Raw genomic sequence first — 22329 nt, forward strand, 5'->3', positions numbered from 1 at the left:
AGGTGGAGGAGGAAAGGGAATGGAGGTGGAGGAGGAAAGGGAATGGAGGTGGAGGAGGAAAGGGAATGGAGGTGGAGGAGGAAAGGGAATGGAGGTGGAGGAAGAAAGGGGACGGAGGTGGAGGAGGAAAGGGAATGGAGGTGGAGGAGGAAAGGGGACGGAGGTGGAGGAGGAAAGGGAATGGAGGTGGAGGAGGAAAGGGAAAGGAGGTGGAGGAGGAAAGGGAATGGAGGTGGAGGAGGAAAGGGAATGGAGGTGGAGGAGGAAAGGGAATGGAGGTGGAGGAGGAAAGGGAAAGGAGGTGGAGGAGGAAAGGGAATGGAGGTGGAGGAGGAAAGGGAATGGAGGTGGAGGAGGAAAGGGAATGGAGGTGGAGGAGGAAAGGGAATGGAGGTGGAGGAGGAAAGGGAATGGAGGTGGAGGAGGAAAGGGAATGGAGGTGGAGGAGGAAAGGGAATGGAGGTGGAGGAGGAAAGGGAATGGAGGTGGAGGAGGAAAGGGAATGGAGGTGGAGGAGGAAAAGGAACGGAGGTGGAGGAAGAAAGGGAACGGAGGTGGAGGAAGAAAGGGGACGGAGGTGGAGGAAGAAAGGGGACGGAGGTGGAGGAGGAAAGGGAAAGGAGGTGGAGGAGGAAAGGGAAAGGAGGTGGAGGAGGAAAGGGAAAGGAGGTGGAGGAAGAAAGGGAACGGAGGTGGAGGAAGAAAGGGAATGGAGGTGGAGGAGGAAAGGGAATGGAGGTGGAGGAGGAAAGGGAATGGAGGTGGAGGAGGAAAGGGAATGGAGGTGGAGGAGGAAAGGGAATGGAGGTGGAGGAGGAAAGGGAAAGGAGGTGGAGGAGGAAAGGGAATGGAGGTGGAGGAGGAAAGGGGATGGAGGTGGAGGAGGAAAGGGAATGGAGGTGGAGGAGGAAAGGGAATGGAGGTGGAGGAGGAAAGGGAAAGGAGGTGGAGGAGGAAAGGGAATGGAGGTGGAGGAGGAAAGGGAAAGGAGGTGGAAGAAGAAAGGGAATGGAGGTGGAGGAGGAAAGGGAATGGAGGTGGAGGAGGAAAGGGAAAGGAGGTGGAGGAGGAAAGGGAATGGAGGTGGAGGAGGAAAGGGAAAGGAGGTGGAGGAGGAAAGGGAAAGGAGGTGGAAGAAGAAAGGGAAAGGGGGTGGAGGAGGAAAGGGAATGGAGGGGAAGAAGAAAGGGAAAGAGGGTGGAGGAGGAAAGGGAATGGAGGTGGAGGAGGAAAGGGGACGGAGGTGGAGGAGGAAAGGGAATGGAGGTGGAGGAGGAAAGGGAAAGGAGGTGGAGGAGGAAAGGGAATGGAGGTGGAGGAGGAAAGGGGATGGAGGTGGAGGAGGAAAGGGAAAGGAGGTGGAAGAAGAAAGGGAAAGGGGGTGGAGGAGGAAAGGGGACGGAGGTGGAGGAGGAAAGGGAATGGAGGTGGAGGAGGAAAGGGAATGGAGGTGGAGGAAGAAAGGGAAAGGAGGTGGAGGAGGAAAGGGGACGGAGGTGGAGGAGGAAAGGGAATGGAGGTGGAGGAGGAAAGGGAATGGAGGTGGAGGAGGAAAGGGAATGGAGGTGGAGGAGGAAAGGGAATGGAGGTGGAGGAGGAAAGGGAATGGAGGTGGAGGAGGAAAGGGAATGGAGGTGGAGGAGGAAAGGGAATGGAGGTGGAGGAGGAAAGGGGACGGAGGTGGAGGAGGAAAGGGAATGGAGGTGGAGGAGGAAAGGGAATGGAGGTGGAGGAGGAAAGGGAATGGAGGTGGAGGAGGAAAGGGAAAGGAGGTGGAGGAGGAAAGGGAAAGGAGGTGGAGGAGGAAAGGGAACGGAGGGGAAGAAGAAAGGGAACGGAGGTGGAGGAGGAAAGGGAACGGAGGGGAAGAAGAAAGGGAACGGAGGTGGAGGAGGAAAGGGAACGGAGGTGGAGGAGGAAAGGGAACGGAGGTGGAGGAAGAAAGGGGACGGAGGTGGAGGAGGAAAGGGAATGGAGGTGGAGGAGGAAAGGGAACGGAGGTGGAGGAGGAAAGGGAATGGAGGTGGAGGAGGAAAGGGAAAGGAGGTGGAGGAGGAAAGGGAATGGAGGTGGAGGAGGAAAGGGAACGGAGGTGGAGGAGGAAAGGGAAAGGAGGTGGAGGAGGAAAGGGAAAGGAGGTGGAGGAGGAAAAGGAATGGAGGTGGAGGAGGAAAGGGAAAGGAGGTGGAGGAGGAAAAGGAATGGAGGTGGAGGAGGAAAGGGGATGGAGGTGGAGGAGGAAAAGGAATGGAGGTGGAGGAGGAAAGGGGATGGAGGTGGAGGAGGAAAGGGAATGGAGGTGGAGGAGGAAAGGGAACGGAGGTGGAGGAAGAAAGGGAATGGAGGTGGAGGAGGAAAGGGAATGGAGGTGGAGGAGGAAAGGGAACGGAGGTGGAGGAGGAAAAGGAATGGAGGTGGAGGAGGAAAGGGGATGGAGGTGGAGGAGGAAAGGGAATGGAGGTGGAGGAGGAAAGGGAATGAAGGTGGAGGAGGAAAAGGAATGGAGGTGGAGGAGGAAAGGGGATGGAGGTGGAGGAGGAAAGGGAATGGAGGTGGAGGAGGAAAGGGAATGGAGGTGGAGGAGGAAAGGGAACGGAGGGGAAGGCGGATGGAGAGGTTGCCTCCAATCGGCTAAGTGATACTCGGGGAGGAAGGGGAAAGATGCTCAGGTAAGAAGGCTGCGCTCAGTCACCAAAACAATGCTCAGTAAGTGGGGTGTTGTTTGGCTGAGGGTGGTGGGCTCCAATACTTAAGTGATGATTGGTGGAAAGATGTGCTTGTGAGGTTTTTGGGATCTAATCTCCAAAATAATGGTCAGTTTGGGAGGAGGGGGGTGTTACTTGACTTAGAGGGTGGATCCCAAATCACATAAATAGTGCTAGGGGTGCTCACATATTTCTGCTCAGCTTAGGGGGGGGTGCTAAATGGGTTGGAGGGTTCCCTCCACATAACTGTATCCAATGGAGGGGAGGGTGGGGGAGTTGATAGCACACTCCCTCTGCTCAGTGGGTCTGATCCCAAAATTTATGCTCAGTGCATGGGACAGTTGAGCGCGGATTTTTGGCCTGATCCAAGAATTGCTGCTCTGTGTGTGTGGGGTGGTTGAATGTGAATTTGTTGTTTGCTCTCTGGGGATGTTGGGTGGCAATTTGTAATTTGTGAAAGAGGCTTGATTCCTGATTTCAGTGTGGAATGTGGAAGGGAGTGGGGGGGGGGAAGAGGGGTTGGTGTGACTGCAATTTGTGCTGAGTTTGGTGCATAGGAACCATAATTTCTGCTTGTGATGTTGTAATGTTGTAATGTACCAGCTTCAATTATATTCTGCTGCGTTTAAAGTTCATCTCTTGCTCCATCGTAGAAGATGCTCAGGAGATATTTCGGATTACGCACATACATTCTTCCGCTGATTCCAAAGGGTCTTCTGTTTTTCCTGATTTTTCACTGTGAACCACAGTTGCATTCATGCCCCACAATACATACTCTTGACAGATATGTATTTGTTCTGGCTATCAAATTCAAACCACGTAGATTGTTTTATAGTATTGTGCGTTCGATTTGCCAGTACCTGGGAGGCCACATTGGCAAACCTTTTCAGAATGAGTACCTAAGGATTACTAAGAGTAGAGTTTTTGGCTGTCATGTTATATGGGTAGTGTTCCATTGTTTTCAATTATTCATGTAGCACTAGGTTCACAGCATCATTTACAAATGCAGTACCTTTGGAGTCCAGAGACCAATCACCGTTTATCATGTGTAATATATAAAAGATTAAATGTGAGAAATATCTTTTTTTAGTTATTTATTTACTTGTAGGAATTGGCTGTAACAACCTTAACACTACAAATGCTACAGTTCCACATTTTGAAAGGATTAATTCATGGACAAGCAAAAAAAAACATTAAGGCTGCAAATAGGGTTTTAAGGTTTCTATCGAGAGGGATTGAATACAAGAGTAAAATGATTATTAGCTGACATCTGGAATATTGTATGCAGTTTTTCTAAGAGTATGACATAATAACCGTAGAGAAACTGCACACAGATTTAGCAGAATTTAGCAGTCTTGAGTTATGAGGAAATGCTAGAGCAACTAGGGCTGTATTCTCTTGATCTAAGACTGAGGGAGATTTGAAAGGAATGTTCAGAATAGTAAATGAATGGACAAGATAAACATGAAAGGATTATATCCACTGGTAGGTAAATGGAGGACACAAGTCCATCATTTCAAGATTAAGCACTAGATTATTAGAATCTTTTTCATGCAAAAGGAGTTATTGATTGTGGAATGCTTTGCCACAAGTGATGATCAATGCCATTCTAAATTAATTACAGCATTCAAAAAAGTACTGTAGAATATAAAACAATATGGGGAAGTAGGAAAATGGGATTAGTTCAGGGGAAAAATGCAGCAAAATGGCACCAAGTAAAATCGGCACCAAGTAAAATCAACCCCAAGAGCGGCCTAAACTCAGTGTGGACAAGAAGAGCTGAATGGTATCCTCCTGTGCTAAAATTTCCATGTTTCTGTGTGAAATGGCTTATTCGAAGTCATATGTACTACTCAGTCATTTTACACAAAGTCAGACTGTGCAACTTATATACTGCTAGCTCATGTTATTTTATTGTAAAACTCATAATTATTCCCTATTTTGGGCCATTGGTGATAATTCCTGAAACTCCTGCTATTTCACTACTTTGACTCTCTAGGCATTCACACTTTTGTTTCTCTGGCTACAGGCTCCAATCCCCACTGCTCCACAGCTTCAGGTTCTACTACCTGATGACAGGCCCTGCTCCTTATACATCTCAACCTCTGAAATGAGACATGGCCTACAATTGGTACAAATTACCAAATTCAGGGACACATTCAGCCTGTCTTAAACCCAAATTTTCACAGCTCTGTATAGCACAGAAATCTGCCTTTAAACCCACTGTCTGTTGCAAGGAATCCAAATCTTATATTGCATTAGTCATGTTATTTCTGTGCAGCAATTTTGGTGTGATTGCGGTGCCTTCGGGTGCAACAAAAAAGTGCACTATAAAACAGTCCATTGTAGTGAAGCTGCCTAGCAGAATTGAATTAACACCAGTAAGGATGGACATTTGCTGTAGTACAAAAATAGCTGGTGCAAAGGTGAGCCTTTAAAAAGAAAAATAAACTCTGGCAGTCCACTGTGCACCCAATCATATTTTAATGATTGATGAGACCTATCACCTCAGTTTTTCTCAGTTGTTAAAAATCACTGATGGTGGGACACCAGCAAACAGCTCTTGATGTATCTGTTTGTCCATATGCACATGAACTCTCCTAATTTCACAATGTTGTGAGCAGGCATTGAAAACACTGGTTGCATTATTGTGAAAATATAGCATATCCTATATCCTTCAGTGCAACGCAAGTGTAATTTTTCTCTCCTCATATCACTTTGCTCCATTTTTTCTCGAGCATCTTAATTTGTTTTCCTTTTCTTATCTGTTTCTTTATTTCTATTTCTCTTTCCATTATCAATTTCTTTTCCCCTTTTTCTATTCTTCATGACAGTTTTGTTCTTTTTAGTTTTATTTATTCATGGCCTGCCTGGCTGCAGGATTTTAAAGTGTTGTTCTTCCTGGTGCAATCCTGGCAAACTGGTCAAGCAGCTTCTTCACTGCTAAAATCAGAGCTGGACAGTGTGGAACACTGGATATTCCATTCTGCTGCATTACACATTGCTGCCCATGACTCCTGGTCCCACTTCCTACCTGGTCCCACCAATGGTCAAGTCTCCAGCACTTCATTGGTCAAGACTCCATTCCCTGCCATTCACAGGGTCAAAGCCCCACTTCCTGCTGTTCTTCAATTTACACTGTGGCACTGATTGCTTTTTTAAGTCCAAAATAAATTTATATCTCCTGCCCAGTAACATTACTATCAATCTGTGATTGACTACATCATTCAGGCAATGTAAAATAAATTAAAAGTTTAATCATTTTTGAAGACAAAAAAATGCAAAATGGGTATGGTCAATGCAGAATGATTCCAATTTACTAATAGTTTCATGAAATTATTACGCTTTGCTAATTTCACACTTGGAGATTACTCAATGGTCAGGAGAGACTAGTGTATCTTCCCAAATACCACCCCCCCCCCACCCCAAATATTTTTTAATTTAGATTTTCTCAATCCCTTAAACCCTCCACACTATGCAATGTTTTCCAGCTAAGGCTGTAGTCAGGTGCTCTGCTTCCAAACTTCAATAATGTCACTTTGTAGGTGGCCACAAGAAGGTAAACTAGCGAGAAACAGAAAAACGGACTGTAAAAGCTTCTATAGGTATGTAAAAAGGAAAAGGCTGGCGAAGGCAAATGGGGTCCCTTACAGACGGATATGGGAGAATTTATAATGGGGAATAAGGAAATGGTAGAGAAATTAAACAAATACTTTGTGTCTGTCTTCACAGAAGAAGGCACAAAAAACCTCCCAGAAATACTAGAGAACCAAGGGTCTGGCGAGAATGAGGAGCTGAAAGAAATGAGTATTTATTAAAAAATAGTATTAGGGAAATTAATGGGACCGAAAGTCGATAAATCCCAAGGGCCTGATGATCTACATCCCAGGATTTTGAAAGAGGTGGCTATAGAGATAGTGGATGCATTGGTGGACATCTTCCAAAATTCTATACATTCTGGAATGGTTCCTGCAGATTGGAGGGTAGCAAATGTAACCTCACTATTTAAGAAAGGAGGGAGAAAGAAAACAGGGAATTACAGACCTGTTAGTCTGACATCAGTAGTAGGGAAAATGCTAGAATTTATTATGAAGGATGTGATACAGGACACTTAGAAAATAATAATAGGTTTTGGCAGAGTCAACATGGATTTATGAAAGGGAAATCATGCTTGACAAACCTTTTGGAGTTCTTTGAGGATGTAGCTAGTAGAATAGATAAGGGAGAACCAGAGGATGTGGTGTATTTGGATTTTCAGAAGGCTTTCGATAAGGTCCCACATAGGAGGTTGGTGAACAAAGTTAGAGCACATGGAATTGGGGGTAATATACTGGCATGGATTGAGAATTGGTTAACAGACAGAAAACAGAGAGTAGGAATAAACAGGTCTTTTTCAGGTTGGCAGACTGTGACTAGTGGGGTACCACAGGGAATGGTGCTTGGGCCCCAGCTATTCACAATCTATATCAATGATTGGGATGAGGGGGCCAAATGTAATATTTCCAAGTTTGCTGATGACACAAACCTAGGTGGAAATGTGAGTTGTGAGGAGGATGCAAAGAGATTTAAGGCGATTTAGACAGGCTAAGTGAGTGGGCAAGAACATGGCAGATGGGATATAATATGGAAAAATGTTAAGTTATCCACTTTGGTAGGAAAAACAGGAATGCAGTGTATTTTTTAAACGGTGAGAGATTGGGAAATGTTGATGTTCAAAGGGACCTGGGTGTCCTTGTACATGAGTCACTGAAAGCTAACATGCAGGTGCAGCAAGCAATTAGGAAGGCAAATGGTATGTTGGCCTTTATTACAAGAGGATTTGAGTACAGAAGTAAAGATGTCTTACTGCAATCATATAGGGCCTTAGTGAGACTGCACCTGGAGTATTGTGTACAATTTTGGTCTCCTTACCTAAGAAAGGATATACTTGCCATGGAGGGAGTGCAATGAAGATTCACCAGACTGATTCCTCGGATGGCGGGATTATCGTATGAGGAGAGATTGATTAGACTAGGCCTGTATTCTCTACAGTTTAGAAGAATGAGAGGTGATCTCATTGAAACATACAAAATTCTTACAGGGCTCGACAGGGTAGATGTAGGGAGGATGTTTCCTCTGGAAGGGGAGTCTAGAACCAGGGGTTACAGTCTCTGAATAAGGGGTAGGCCATTTAGGACAGAGATGAGGAGAAATTTCTTCACTCAGAGGGGTGGTGAATCTTAGGAATTCTCTATCCCAGAGGGCTGTGGAGGCTCATTCATTGAGTACATTTAAAATAGAGATCGATAGATTTCTAGATATTAAAGGCATCAAGGGATGTGGGGACAGTGCGGCAAAATGGCATTAAGATAGAAGGTCAGCATGATCTTGTTGAATGGCAGAGCTGGCTCGAGGGGCTGGATGGCCTACCCCTGCTCCTATTTCTTATGTTCTTATGTAAACAAAAGCAGCCAAGTAACCCATCCTCAGACACAGCTTCCCTCCCTCTTGGGAGAAGCAAGGGTGAATAATATGCTTGTCTATAATTGAATAATTACCTGGACAAACAAAGCAATGATAGCTATCCCATTTTTCTTCCCCAAAGCTTCGTCAATGCTGTTGAACAAGGTAGAGTTCCAATGGATAAGATGAAGCTGAAAATATAAATATTGCAAATATTAGAAAAAACTATTTTATATAAACAGAGACCACTTCAATGATGGTTTGCTCCTTGAAGCTGGAATGCCCTATAACTTACTTAAAACCTTTTCAAAAGTATTGTCTACTGATTCTTTAATATGAAAAATCAGACCCCACATTAGATTTGAAAAATCTATACAGAACAAAACAACACAATAGCCCAGATTTTCCTCTGTGTCACAATTGCTGCCAGAATACAGCAGAACTGGTGCTGACTCCATTGAAATTAGAGGTTGAAAGTGACATGCTGCAGCAGTTCAAAAGGTCAGGCATCAGCAAACAATTTAAGCGTCTTGGGACTTTTACTACGTTAAAGCTGCTATATAAATGCAAGTTGTTGTTGTTGTTGTTGTTCGTCTTCTTAGTCCAAAGAGGTAGTTAGATTCTTTAGGGAAAGACAGAGGTTTGCTGCAGAGCACAGAGCCCCCACGTTTTCAGAGGCAGCAGTGGAAATGATGCAGGCCCAAGTACGGTAGAATAAGCAGGCCCTGTTTGAGACCAAGCGATGAAGGCCCTCAAAAAGTCCAGTGGAAGAAGATAGCCAAGGCAACCAGTGCCAATCCGATGACACCCCCATATGGCAATTTAGTGCCGAAAGAAGTTTAATGACCCTAACATGTCAGGGAATACAAGGAAAATTAGACACACCTTCCAAGAATACGCAACACTATTACAGGGCCTTCGATAAGGTACCGCATTGTAGAGTCATGATTAAGGTCAGGGCGTACGGAGTCAGGGGACAGGTAGCAGAATGGATAGTAAGCTGGCTACAAAACAGAACACAGAGAGTAGGGGTTAAGGGTAACTACTCAGACTAGCAGAAGGTGGGAAGTGGTGTTCCACAAGGATCGGTGCTGGAACCAATGTTGCTCACAATTTACATTAACGATTTGGACTCGGGAATCGGAATTACACCAAATTGGGGGGTATAGTTAATACAAAGGAAGAATGGGTCAAATACAAGAAGACATTAATAAACTTGCAGAATGAGCGTGTAATTGGCAAATGAATTTCAATATAGATAAGTATGAGGTGGTGCATTTTGGTAGGAAGAATAAGGAGGCCACATACTGCTTGGATAATAAGAGTCGAAATGAGGTAGAGGAGCAAATGGATCTCAGGGTACAGACACACAAATCATTAAAGTAGCGACGCAGGTTAATAAGGCCATTAAAAAGGCAAATCAAGCACTGGGGTTCATTTCTAGAGGGAAAGAATTGAAAAGTAGAGAAGTTATGTTAAACTTGTATGGAACCTTGGTTAGACCTCACTCGGAGTACTGTGCACACAGTTCTGATCTCCATATTATTAAAAGGATATAGATGCATTGGAGAATCATAGAATCATAGAAAGGTTACAGCCGGAAGGAGGCCATTCGGCCCATCGAGTCTGCGCCGGCTCCATGCCAGAGCAATCCAGCTAGTCTCACTACTCGCGCTATCCCCGTGGCCCTGCAAACTTTTTCCTTTCAAGTACTTATCCAGTTCCCTTTTGAAGGCCACGATTGAATCTGCCTCCACCATCCCCTCGTGCATTCCAGGTCCTAACCACTCGCTATGTAAAAAGGTTTTTCCTCAAATCACCTATGGTTCTTTTGCCAATCACATTAAATCTAAGTCCTCTGGTTCTCGACCCTTCCGCCAATGGGAACAGTTTCTCTCCATCTACTCTGTCTAGACCCTTCGTGTTTTGAATACCTCAATCAAATCTCCTCGCAACCGTCTCTGTTCCAAGGAGGACAACCCCAGCTTCTCCAGTCTATCCACGTAACTAAAGTCCCTCATCCCTGGAATCATTTTAGTAAATCTCTTCTGCACCCTCTCTAAGGCCTTCACATCTTTCCTAAAGTGCGGTGCCCAGAACTGGACACAATACTCCAGTTGTGGCCGAACCAGTGTTTAATAAAGGTTCACAGAATCATAGAATCAGAGAAAGGTTACAGCACGGAAGGAGGCCATTCGGCCTATCAAGTTCGCACTGGCTCTGTGCAAGAGCAATCCAGCTAGTCGCACACCCCCTATTCTTTCCCCGTAGCCCCGCAAATTTTTTCTTTTCAAGTATTATCCAGTTCCCGTTTGAAGGCCATGATTGAATCTGCCTCCACTACCCCCTCGGGCAGTGCATTCCAGATCCTAACCACTCGCTGTGTAAAAACGTTTTTCCTCATGTCACCTTTTACCAATCACCTTAAATCTACGTCCTCTGGTCCTTGACCGTTCCGCCAATGGGAACAGTTTTCTCTATCTACTCTGTCTAGACCCATCATGATTTTGAATACCTCTATCAAATCTCCTCGCAACCTTCTCTGTTCCAAGAAGAACAACCCCAGCTTCTCCAGTTTATCCACGTAACTAAAGTCCCTCATCCCTGGAATCAATCTAGCAAATCTCTTCTGCACCCTTTCTAAGGCCTTCACATCTTCCCTGAAGTGTGATGCCCAGAACTGGACACAATACTTCAGTTGTAGCCAAACCAGTGTTTTATAAAGGTTCATCATGATTTCCATACTTTTGTATTCTATGCCTCTATTTATAAAGCCCTGGATCCCGTATACTTTTTTAACCACTTTCTCAACCTGCCCTGCCACCTTCAATGATTTGTGCACATATACTCCAAGATCTCTCTGTTCCTGTACCCCTTTTAGAGTTGTGTCCTCTAGTTTATATTGCCTCTCCTCATTCTTCCTACCAAAATGTATCACTTTGCATTTTTCTGTGTTAAATTTCACCTGCCACATGTCCGCCCATGCCACTAGCCTGTCCATCAGCCTCCTCCCGATATCCCCACCATTACAGATGCCAGCCAACTCGATTCATTCACGTGATATCAAGAAACGGCTGAGTGCACTGGATACAACAAAGGCTACGGGCCCCGACAACATCCCGGCTGTAGTGCTTAAGACTTGTGCTCCAGAATTAGCCGCGCCTCTAGCCAAACTGTTCCAGTACAGCTACAACACTGGCATCTACCCGACAATGTGGAAAATTGCCCAGGTATGTCCTGTCCACAAAAAAACAGGACAAATCCAATCCGGCCAATTACCACTCCATCAGTCTACTCTCAATCATCAGCAAAGTGATGGAAGGTGTCATCGACAGTGCTATCAAGCAACACTTGCTCACCAATAACCTGCTTACCGATGCTCAGTTTGGGTTCCGCCAGGACCACCCGGCTCCAGTCCCCATTACAGCCTTGGTCCAAACATGGACGAGAGCTGAATTCCAGAGGTGAGGTGAGAGTTACTGCCCTTGACATCAAGGCAGCATTTGACCGAGTGTGGCACCAAGGAGCCCTAGTAAAATTGAAGTCAATGGGAATTAGGTGGAAAACTCTCCAGTGGCTGGAGTCATACCTAGCACAAAGGAAGATGGTCGTGGTTGTTGGAGGCCAATCATCTCAGCCCCAGGACATTGCTGCAGGAGTTCCTAAGGGCAGTGTTCTAGGCCCAACCATATTCAGCGGCTTCATCAATGACCTTCCCTCCATCATAACGTCAGAAATGGGAATGTTCGCTGATGATAGCACAGTGTTCAGTTCCATTCGCAACCCCTCAGAAAATGAAGCAGTCCATGCCCGCATGCAGCAAGACCTGGACAACATCCAGGCTTGGGCTCATAAGTGGCAAGTAACATTCATGCAAGACAAGTGACAGGCAATGACCATCTCCAACAAGAGAGTGTCTAACCACCTCCCTTTGACATTCAACGGCATTACCATTGCCGAATCCCCCACGATCAACATCCTGGGGTCACCATTGACCAGAAACTTAACTGGACCAGCCACATAAATAATGTGACTACAAGAGCAGGTCAGAGGCTGGGTATTCTCTGGCGAGTGACTCACCTCCTGACTCCCCAAAGCCTTTCCACCATCTACAAGGCACAAGTCAGGAATGTGATGGAATACTCTCCACTTGCCTGGATGAGTGAAGCTCCAACAACACTCAAGAAGCTCAACACCAATCAGGACAAAGCAGCCCGCTTGTTTGCCACCCCATCCACCACCCTAAACATTCACTCCCTCCACCACCGACGCACAGTGGCTGCAGTACGTACCATCCACAGAATGTACTGCAGCAACTCCCCAAGGCTTCTTCGACAGCACCTCCCAAACCCATGACCCCTACCGCCTAGAAGGACAAAGGCAGCAGGCATATGGGAACAACACCACCTGCACGTTCCCCTCCAAGTCACACACCATCCTGACTTGGAAATATATCGCCGTACCTTCATCGTCGCTGGATCAAAATCCTGAAACTCCCTACCTAACAGCACTGTGGGAGAACCTTCACCACACGGAGTGCAGCAGTTCAAGGAGGTGGCTCACCACCACCTTCTCAAGGGCAATTAGGGATAGCCAATAAATGCTGGCCTTGCCAGTGACGCCCACATCCCATGAACGAATAAGAAAGAAATCCTCTTGAAGTCTATCATTATCCTCCTCACTGTTTACTACCCTTCCAAGTTTTGTGTCATCTTCAAATTTTGAAATTGCATCCTGCACACCCAAGTCCAAGTCATTAATAGACATCAAAAAAAGCAGTGGTCCCAGCATCGACCCCTGGGGAACACCACTGTACACCACCCTCCAGTCTGAAAAACAACCATTCACTACTTCTCTCCAATTCTGTATCCATGTTGCTACTGCCCCCTTTATTCCATGGGCCGCAATCTTGATGCTAAGCCTACCGTGCGGCACTTTATCAAATGCCTTTTGAAAGTCCATATACACCACATCAGCTGCATTGCCCTCGTCTACCTTCTCTGTTACATCATCAAAAATTCTATCAGGTTAGTTAAACATGATTTGCCTTTAACAATTCCATGCTGGCTTTCCCTAATCGATCCACACTCGTCCAAGTGACGATTAATTCTGTCCCGGATTATCGTTTCTAAAAGTTTCCCCACCACCGAGGTTAAACTGATTGGCCTATAATTGCTGGTTTTATCCTTACACCCTTTTTTGAACAAGGGTGTAACATTTGCAATTCTCCAGTCCCCTGGCACCACCCCCATATCTACGGATGTTTGGAAGATGATGGCCAGTACCTCTGCAATTTCCACGCTCACTTCCCTCAGCAACCTAGGGTGCATTCCATCTGGACCAGGTGACTTATTTACTTTAAGTACAAACAGCCTTTCAACTACCTCTTCTTTGTCGATTTTTAGCCCATCCAGTATCTCAACTATATCTTCCTTTACTGAGACTCTGGCAGCATCTTCTTGCTTGGTAAAGATAGATGCAAAGTACTCATTTAGTATCTCAGCCATCCTCTCTGCCTCCATGAGTAGATCTCCTTTATGGTCCCTAATCGGCCCCACCCCTATCTCTTACTACCTGTTTACTGTTTACATGCCTGTTGAAGACTTTTGGATTCCCTTTTATGTTGGCCGCCAGTCTATTCTCAAACTCTCTCTTTGCCCCTCTTATTTCTTTTTTCACTTCCCCTCTGAACTTTCTATATTCTGCCTGGTTCTCACTTGTGTTATCAACCTGACATCTGTCATATGCCCCTTTTTTCCATTCATCTTACTCACTATCTCTTTTGTCATCTAGGGAGCTCTGGCTATAGTTGCCCTACCTTTCTGCCTTGTGAGAATGTGCCTAGACTGTACCCGAACCATCTCCTCTTTAAAGGGCGCCCAATGTTCAATTACAGTTTTGCCTGCCAATCTTTAATTCCAATTTACCTGGGCCAGATCTGTTCTCATCCCAATGAAATTGCCCCTCCTCCAATTGAGTATTTTTTACTTTGGATTGGTCTGTGTCCTTTTCCATAGCTATTCTAAATCTTATGATACCATGATCACTGCTTCCTAAATGCTCTCCCACTGACACTTGCTCCACTTGGCCCACCTCATTCCCTAGAACCGAGTCCAGCAATGCCTCCTTCTTTGTTGGGCCGGAAACATACTGGTCAAGAAAGTTTTCCTGAACACATTTCAAAAATTCTTCCCCCTCTTTGCTCCTTATATTATTATTGTTATCCCAGTCTATATTAGGATAGTTGAAGACCCCATTTATCACTACTCTATAGCTTTTGCACCTCTCTGTACTTTCCCTGCAAATTTGCTCCTCTATATCCTTCCCACTAGTTGGTGACCTATAGAATACACCCAGTAGTATAATGGCACCTCTTTTATTTCTTAACTCTAACCAAATAGATTCTGTCCTTGACCCCTCCAGGACTCCAGGAGAAGGTGCAAAAAAGATTCACAAGGATAATACCAGAACTGAGAGGATATCCTTATCAGGAAAGGCTGAACAGGCTGGGGCTCTTTTCTCTAGAAAAGAGAAGGCTGAGGGGTGACTTGATAGGGGTCTTTATGATAATGAAAGGGTTTGATAGGGTAGATGTAGAGAAAATGTTTCCACTTGTGGGCAAGTCCAAAATTAGAGTTCATAAATGTAAGATAGTCACTAATAAATCCAATGGGGAATTCAGAAGAAACATCTTTATCCAAAGGGCGGTATGAATGTGGAACACGCTACCACAAGGAGTAATTGAGGCAAATAGCATAGATACATTTAAAGAAAAGCTAGATAAGCACACAAGGGAAAAAGGAATAGAAGGGTATGCTGACAGGTTTAGCTGAAGTAGAGAGGGAGAAAGCTCATATAGAGCATAAATGCCGGCATAGACCAGTTGGGCCGAATGGCCTGTTTCTGTGCTGTAAATTCAATGTAAAACTGAAAATGTCAACTACCTCTCACTCGCTGTGTTCAAGTGTTTTAAGAGCTTAGCATCAATATCTATGAAGTGGCATAGGCCTTTACACCGCCAGCCCTCACATTTAAATGTTCTTTCACACTCAGCCTTGTATGCATACAGACCTCTGAAAGCCATGGTTCATGGACCTGTCATCAACCCCATCATGGTCAGATTACTGACACGTTGGTTTGACTACATCTCATGGTAACCAGACGGCATGCTCACATTCTGCATTCTTCTTAAAGAAGACTGCCCATAACTGCTGTCCCTACCCGGTCTCGCCTCTATGTGACTCCAGTGCCACACCAATATGGTTGGCTGTTAACTGCCCTCTGCAATCTTTTGGGATTATTGAGGTATAGCTGCAAAAGGTCTTGTGTTGCTACCACAAACGCGGAACATAAGAACATAAGAACATAAGAAATTGGAGCAGGAGTAGGCCAATCGGCCCCTCGAGCCTGCTCCACCATTCAATAAGATCATGGCTGATCTGATCCCAACCACAAATCTAAAGAACACAAGAAGTAGGAGCAGGACCCGGCCACACAGCCCCTGGGCCCTCTGCGCCACCCACAGGGCATTGACCGATCCGAACTCAGCTTCATGTCCAATTTCCTGCCCGCTCCCCATAACCCCTAATTCCCTTTACTTCTAGGAAACTGTCGATTTCTGTTTTAAATTTATCTAATGATGTAGCTTCCACAGCTTCCTGGGGCAGCAAATTCCACAGACCTACCACCCTCTGAGTGAAGAAGTTTCTCCTCATCTCAGTTTTGAAAGAGCAGCCCCTTATTCTAAGATTATGCCCCCTAGTTCTAGTTTCACCCATCTTTGGGAACATCCTTACTGCATCCACCCGATCAAGCCCCTTCACAATCTTATATGTTTCAATAAGATCGCCTCTCATTCTTCTGAACTCCAATGAGTAGAGTCCCAATCTACTCAACCTCTCCTCATATGTCCGCCCCCTCATCCCCGGGATTAACCGAGTGAACCTTCTTTGTACTGCCTCGAGAGCAAGTATGTCTTTTCTTAAGTATGGAGACCAAAACTGTATGCAGTATTCCAGGTGCGGTCTCACCAATACCTTATATAACTGCAGCAATACCTCCCTGTTTTTATATTCTATCCCCCTAGCAATAAAAGCCAACATTCCGTTGGCTTTCTTGATCACCTGCTGCACCTGCATACCAACTTTTTGATTTTCTTGCACTAGGACCCCCAGATCCCTTTGTACTGCAGTACTTTCCAGTCTCTCGCCATTAAGAAAATAAATTGCTCTCTGATTTTTCCTGCCAAAGTGCATAACCTCACATTTTCCAATATTATATTGCATCTGCCAAATCTCCGCCCACTCACCCAGCCTGTCTATATCCCCTTGCAGGTTTTTTATGTCCTCCTCACTCTCTACTTGCCCTCCCATCTTTGTATCATCTGCAAATTTTGATATGTTGCACTCGGTCCCCTCCTCCAAATCGTTAATATAGATTGTAAAGAGTTGGGGACCCAGCACCGACCCCTGTGGAACACCACTGGTTACTGGTTGCCAGTCCGAAAATGAACCATTTATCCCAACTCTCTGCTTCCTGTTCGATAACCAATCCTCCACCCATGCCAGAATATTACCCCCAATCCCGTGATTTTTTATCTTAAGTAATAATCTTTTATGTGGCACCTTGTCGAATGCCTTCTGGAAGTCTAAATATACTATGTCCACTGGTTCCCCTTTATCCACCCTGTACGTTATATCCTCAAAGAACTCAAGCAAATTTGTCAGACATGACTTCCCTTTCATAAAGCCATGCTGACTTTGTCCTATTAAATTATGCTTATCTAAATGTTCCATTACTGTCTCCTTAATAATAGACTCCAAAATTTTACCCACCACAGATGTTAAGCTAACTGGCCTATAATTTCCAGCCTTCTGCCTACTACCCTTTTTAAATAACGGTGTTACATTAGCAGTTTTCCAATCTGCCGGGACCTCTCCTGAGTCCAGGGAATTTTGGAAAACTATCACCAAAGCATCCACAATCCCTACTGCCACTTCCCTCAAGACCCTAGGATGGAAGCCATCAGGTCCAGGGGATTTATCCGCCTTGAGTCCCATTATTTTACTGAGTACCATCTCCTGAGTGATTTTAATCGTATTTAGCTCCTCCCCCCGTAGAGTCCCCTGTTTGCTGAGGTACACCACATCATGGGGCTTAAGATTGGATTACCACTTCCTCAAAGAAGTTGAAGAGGTTGGTCAGGATCCTCCCCTTCTGAATACATGTTGATTGCCATTAACAATAACTTGCATTTATATAGCACCTTTAACGTAGAAAAACGATCCAAGGCGCTTTACAGGAGCATTATCAAACAAAATTTGATAACGAGCCAAATAAGGAGATGTTAGCACAGGTGACCAAAAGTTTGGTCAAAAAGGTATGTTAAGGAGTGTCTTGAAGGAGGAGAGGGAAGTAGAGAGGGAGAGAGGTTTAGGGAGAGAATTCCAGAGCCTAGGATCTAGGCAGTTGAAGGCACGGCCGCCAATGGTGGAGCGATTAAAATTGGGGATGCGCAAGAGGCCAGAATTGGACGAGTGCAGAGACCTCGGAGGTTTGTAGGGCTGGAGAATGGTACAGAGATAGGGAGGGGTGAGGCCATGGAGAGATTTGAAAACGAGGATGAGAATTTTAAAATTGACGCATTGCCGGACCGGCAGCCAATGTAGGTCTGCGAGCACAGGGTGATGGGTAGAAACATAGAAACATAGAAAATAAGAGCAAGTGTAGGCCATTCAGCCCTTCAGGCCTGCTCCGTCATTCAAAATAATCATAGCCGATCGTTTGACTCAGTACCCTATTCCTGCTTTTTCCCCATATTCCTTGATCCCTTTAGCATTAAGAAATATATCTATCTCCTTCTTGAATACATCTAATGACTTGAGCTCCACTGCCTTCTGTGGTAAAGAATTCCACAGGTTCACCACCCTCTGAGTGAAAAATTTCTCTGCATCTCGGTTCTAAATGGCATACCCCGTATCCTGAGACTGTTACTCCTGGTTGTGGACTCCTCAGTCATCGGGAACATGCTCCCTGCATCTAGTCTGTCTAGTCCTGTTAGAATTTTATATGTTTCGATGAGATCACCTCTCATTCTTCTAGACTCTAGTGAATATAGGCCTAGTTGACCCAATCTCTCCTCATACATCAGTCCTGCCATCCCAGGAATCAGTCTGGTAAACCTTCGTTGCACTCCCTCTATGGCAAGGATATCCTTCCTCAGATAAGGAGACCAAAACTGCACACAATACTCCAGATGTGGTCTCACCAAGGCCCTGTATAACTGCAGCAAGACATCACTGCTCCTGTACTCAAATCCTCTTGCAATGAAGGCCAACATACCATTCGCCTTCCTAACTGCTTGCTGAACCCGAATGCTCACTTTCAGCGACTGGTGTACAAGGATACCCAGGTCTCGTTGCACCTCCCCTTTTCCCAATCTATCACCATTCAGATAATAGTCTGCCTTTCTGTTTTTACAACCAAAGTGGATAACCTCACATTTATCCACGTTATACTGCATCTGCCATGTTCTTGCCCACTCACCCAACTTGTCTAAATCACATTGGAGCCTCTTTGCATCCTCCTCACAGCTCACATTCCACCCCAGCTTTGTGTCGTCTGCAAACTTGGAAATGTTACATTTAGTTCCCTCATCCAAATCATTGATATATATTGTGAATAGCTGGGGCCCAAGCACTGATCCCTGCGGTACCCCACTAGTCACTGCCTGCCACCCGGAAAAAGACCCGTTTATTCCTACTCTCTGTTTCCTGTCTGTCAACCAATTCTCAATCCATGCCAGTATATTCCCCCCAATCCCATGTGCTTTAATTTTGCACACTAACCTCTTGTGTGGGACCTTATCAAAAGCCTCCTGAAAATCCAAATACATCACATCCACTGGTTCTCCCCTATCTGTTCTACTAGTTACATCCTCAAAAAACTCCAGTAGATTTGTTAAGCATGATTTCCCTTTCATAAACCCATGCTGATTTTGTCCAACCCCGTTAATGCCCTCCAAATGTTCTGTAATCACATCTTTTATAATAGACTCCAGCATTTTCCCCACTACTGATGTTAGGCTAACTGGGCTGTAATTCCCTGTTTTTTCCCTGTTTTGTCAGCCATTAGCCCCATTACTTTCCCTCGCACTATTTTTTTTTCTAATACTGGTTTCCTTCAGTTCCTCCCTCTCACTAGACCCTTGGTTCCCTAACATTTCTGGCAGGTTATTTGTGTCCTCTTTTGTGAAGACAGAACCAAAGCATGTGTTTAATTGTTCTGCCATTTCTTTGTTCCCCATTATAATTTCCCCCATTTCTGACTGTGAGGGACCTACATTTGTCTTCACTAATCTTTTTCTCTTGACATATTTATAGAAGCTTTTACAGTCAGTTTTTATGTTCCCTGCTAGTTTACTCTCATACTCTATTTTTCCCCTCTTAATCAATCTTTGTCCTCCTTTGCTGAATTCTGAACTGCTCCCAATCCTCAGGCTTGCCGCTTTTTCTGGCAATTTTATATGCCTCCTCTTTGGATCTAATACTATCCCTAATTTCTTTTGTAAGCCACAGTTAAGCCACCTTTCCTGTACTATTTTTGCGCCAGACAGGAATGAATAATTGTTGTAATTCCTGCACACGTTCTTTAAATATTAGCCATTGCGTATCTACCATCATCCCTATTAGTAAAGTTTCCCAATCTATCATAGCCAACTCGCACCTTGTACTTTCGTAATGTCCTTTATTTAGATTCAGGACCCCAGTTTCGGATTCAACTACTTCACTCTCCATCTTAATGAGGAATTCTATCATGTTATGGTCGCTCTTCCCTAAGGGACCCCGCACAACAAGACTGTTAATTAATCCTTTCTCATTGCACAATACCCAGTCTAGGATCGCCTGTTCTCCAGTTGGTTCCTCAACGTGTTGGTCTAGAAAACCATCACGTACACACTCCAGGAATTCTGGGACTTGGTGCGAGTTAGGATACAGGCAACAAAGTTTTGGATGAGGTCAAATTTATAGAGGGTGGAAGAAGGGAGGCCCGCCAGGAGAGCATTGGAATAGTCAATGGTTAACTCGGTTCTTCTGCAGATAATTCTCATGATTACTCCTGCTAATTAATTCCATTATTTTAAAGTTTTAACTCTTTAACATCTTCCAGTTCTGACAAAAGGTCTTTGACCTGAAATGTTAACTCTGTTTCTTTCTCCACAGATGCTGCCTCACTTGCTGAGCTTCTCCAGCATTTTCTGGTTTTAATTTCAGATTTCTAGCATCCGCAGTATTTTGCTTTTGACTATATTTGGGACATCTGTTTTTGGAGTGGTCATATTGCTCATGTCTTTCATTGTGAACACTCAGAAGAAGTAGTCATTCAGATTATTTTGCGCTCATCCTCAGTTTCAAGCTATTTGCATTTTTTACGGGGGTCACTTCTTCTCTGATTGCCCTCTTACTGTTGTGGTACTAAGAGTTATTGAAATGTTTTGCTGAGCCTCAACTTCTATGCCTTTCTCCAGGTTTCTCTTTGGCCCACTGCTAACCCTTTTAACATGTTTCTACATTTTCTTATATTCATCCCAGTGATTCCCTCCTTCTTTCTCCCTGAAGAATTTGTACAGCTAATTTCTCCTCAATCTCACTTTTAATCCATTTAAGGTCACATTTGCTTAGTCAGAACTTTTCGGCTTTGGCTCTTTGAGTCCATGGTGGCCCTTTGCTAGAGCAATTCAAAACTAATTCTGCTCCCTCCCCATATATTATTTATCCACTTTTCCTTTAAAAGATGCAGTGGTCTCTGCCTGAACTACTCCCGGTGGCAAAGTATTCCACGCTCCAACAACACTCTTCATAAAGAAACTCCTCCAAACTTCTATCCTCACTCTTGGTGATGAATTTAAATTGATGACCTTTCTTCACTGACTTCTGATAATCTTCTCTACTCCATTCGAAATAGCCCCATTATCTGAAGTCTCTCCTTATAATTACTATTACTCAGCCCTGGTCTCATCCTGGTGAACTTACACTTTATGCTCTCTATGGCTTTAATGTCTTTTCCCTATCGAAGTACCTAGAACTTCACACAGTACTCTAGCTGTGGTCTAATCATTGTCTTGTACAAATCTGTCATTACATCATTGCTCTTGTACTCTATGCCCCAATTTATAAAAATAAAAATGCTGTTAGCCTTTTTTTATAGTTTTGTGTCTACTGTTACTCTTGTAATCTTCAGTCTTGTTCTAAAAAATATACTAAGCCGACTTTTTCAAAAGAAGTTAATCAATGTATTGTTAATTGCTTTTCAGAGGCTATTCCAGATCTGTGAAGTTAGTTTGTCTTTATAAAAATAGAGCTGTGGTTTTTAATGCTGCACTTGTGAGGCATCTCCTAGCCAGGTGTTGTGAGGCATCTCCTAGCCAGGTGTTGTGCCACAAGAGACAAAGAGCAATAACTGTGAGGGCAATTATTATTTCATAGTAGTTAGAACCTTGCCTTCGGTGCTATATGATGAGGACAAGAGTCAGCTGAGATGCCGCTTTCAGTGATTCGTCCACAGGACCTACGGCTGCTCACTGAAACCACTTCTTAGCCACCACATTCTCTCTGTCACCTTGTATTCTGCATCTCTTTCTGTTACCAGCCAATAACTTAGAATATCATAATATAATTAGGCAGCATGGTTTTTTGAAAGGGAAATCGTGTTTGACAAATTTATTAGAGTGTTTTGAGGATGTAACTAGCAGGGTAGATAAAGGGGAACCAATGAATGTAGTATATTTGGATTTTCAAAAGGCATTCGATAAGATGCCACATAAAAGGTTGTTACGCAAGATAAGGGCTCATGGGGTTGGGGTAATATATTCACATGGGTTGAGGGTTGGTTAACAGACAGAAAACAGAGTAGGGATAAACAGGTCATTTTCAGGTTGGCAAGCTGTAACTAGTGGGGTGCCACACGCATTGGTGCTTGGGCCTCAGCTATTTACAATCTATATTAATGACTTAGATGAAGGGACTGAGTGTAATGTATCCAAGTTTGCTGATGATATAAAGCTAGGTGGGAAAGTAAGTTGTGAGGACACAAAGGGCTCAATTTTCAAATTAAAAAACGGGTGGGTTGGGGCTGGGGGTCCATTGAAAATTGCTACCATTTCAGAGCTGCCCCCAACCTGCCT

At 44.5% G+C, this 22329-nt stretch overlaps 1 protein-coding gene across 3 annotated transcripts in view; it reads right to left on the reverse strand.

Annotated features, from left to right (window-relative positions):
- Positions 1-22329, reverse strand: part of ca8 (carbonic anhydrase VIII) — a 96057-nt gene that overhangs the window by 61101 nt on the left and 12627 nt on the right. For all 3 annotated transcript variants that reach the window (XM_067980123.1, XM_067980138.1, XM_067980131.1), the window contains exon 5: positions 8243-8338. In XM_067980123.1, coding sequence (XP_067836224.1) covers positions 8243-8338 — 96 coding nt within the window. The remainder of the gene's footprint in view (positions 1-8242; positions 8339-22329) is intronic.

The sequence above is a fragment of the Heptranchias perlo genome, chromosome 3 (genome assembly GCF_035084215.1).
Source record: "Heptranchias perlo isolate sHepPer1 chromosome 3, sHepPer1.hap1, whole genome shotgun sequence".
In the NCBI taxonomy this organism is placed as follows: domain Eukaryota; kingdom Metazoa; phylum Chordata; class Chondrichthyes; order Hexanchiformes; family Hexanchidae; genus Heptranchias; species Heptranchias perlo.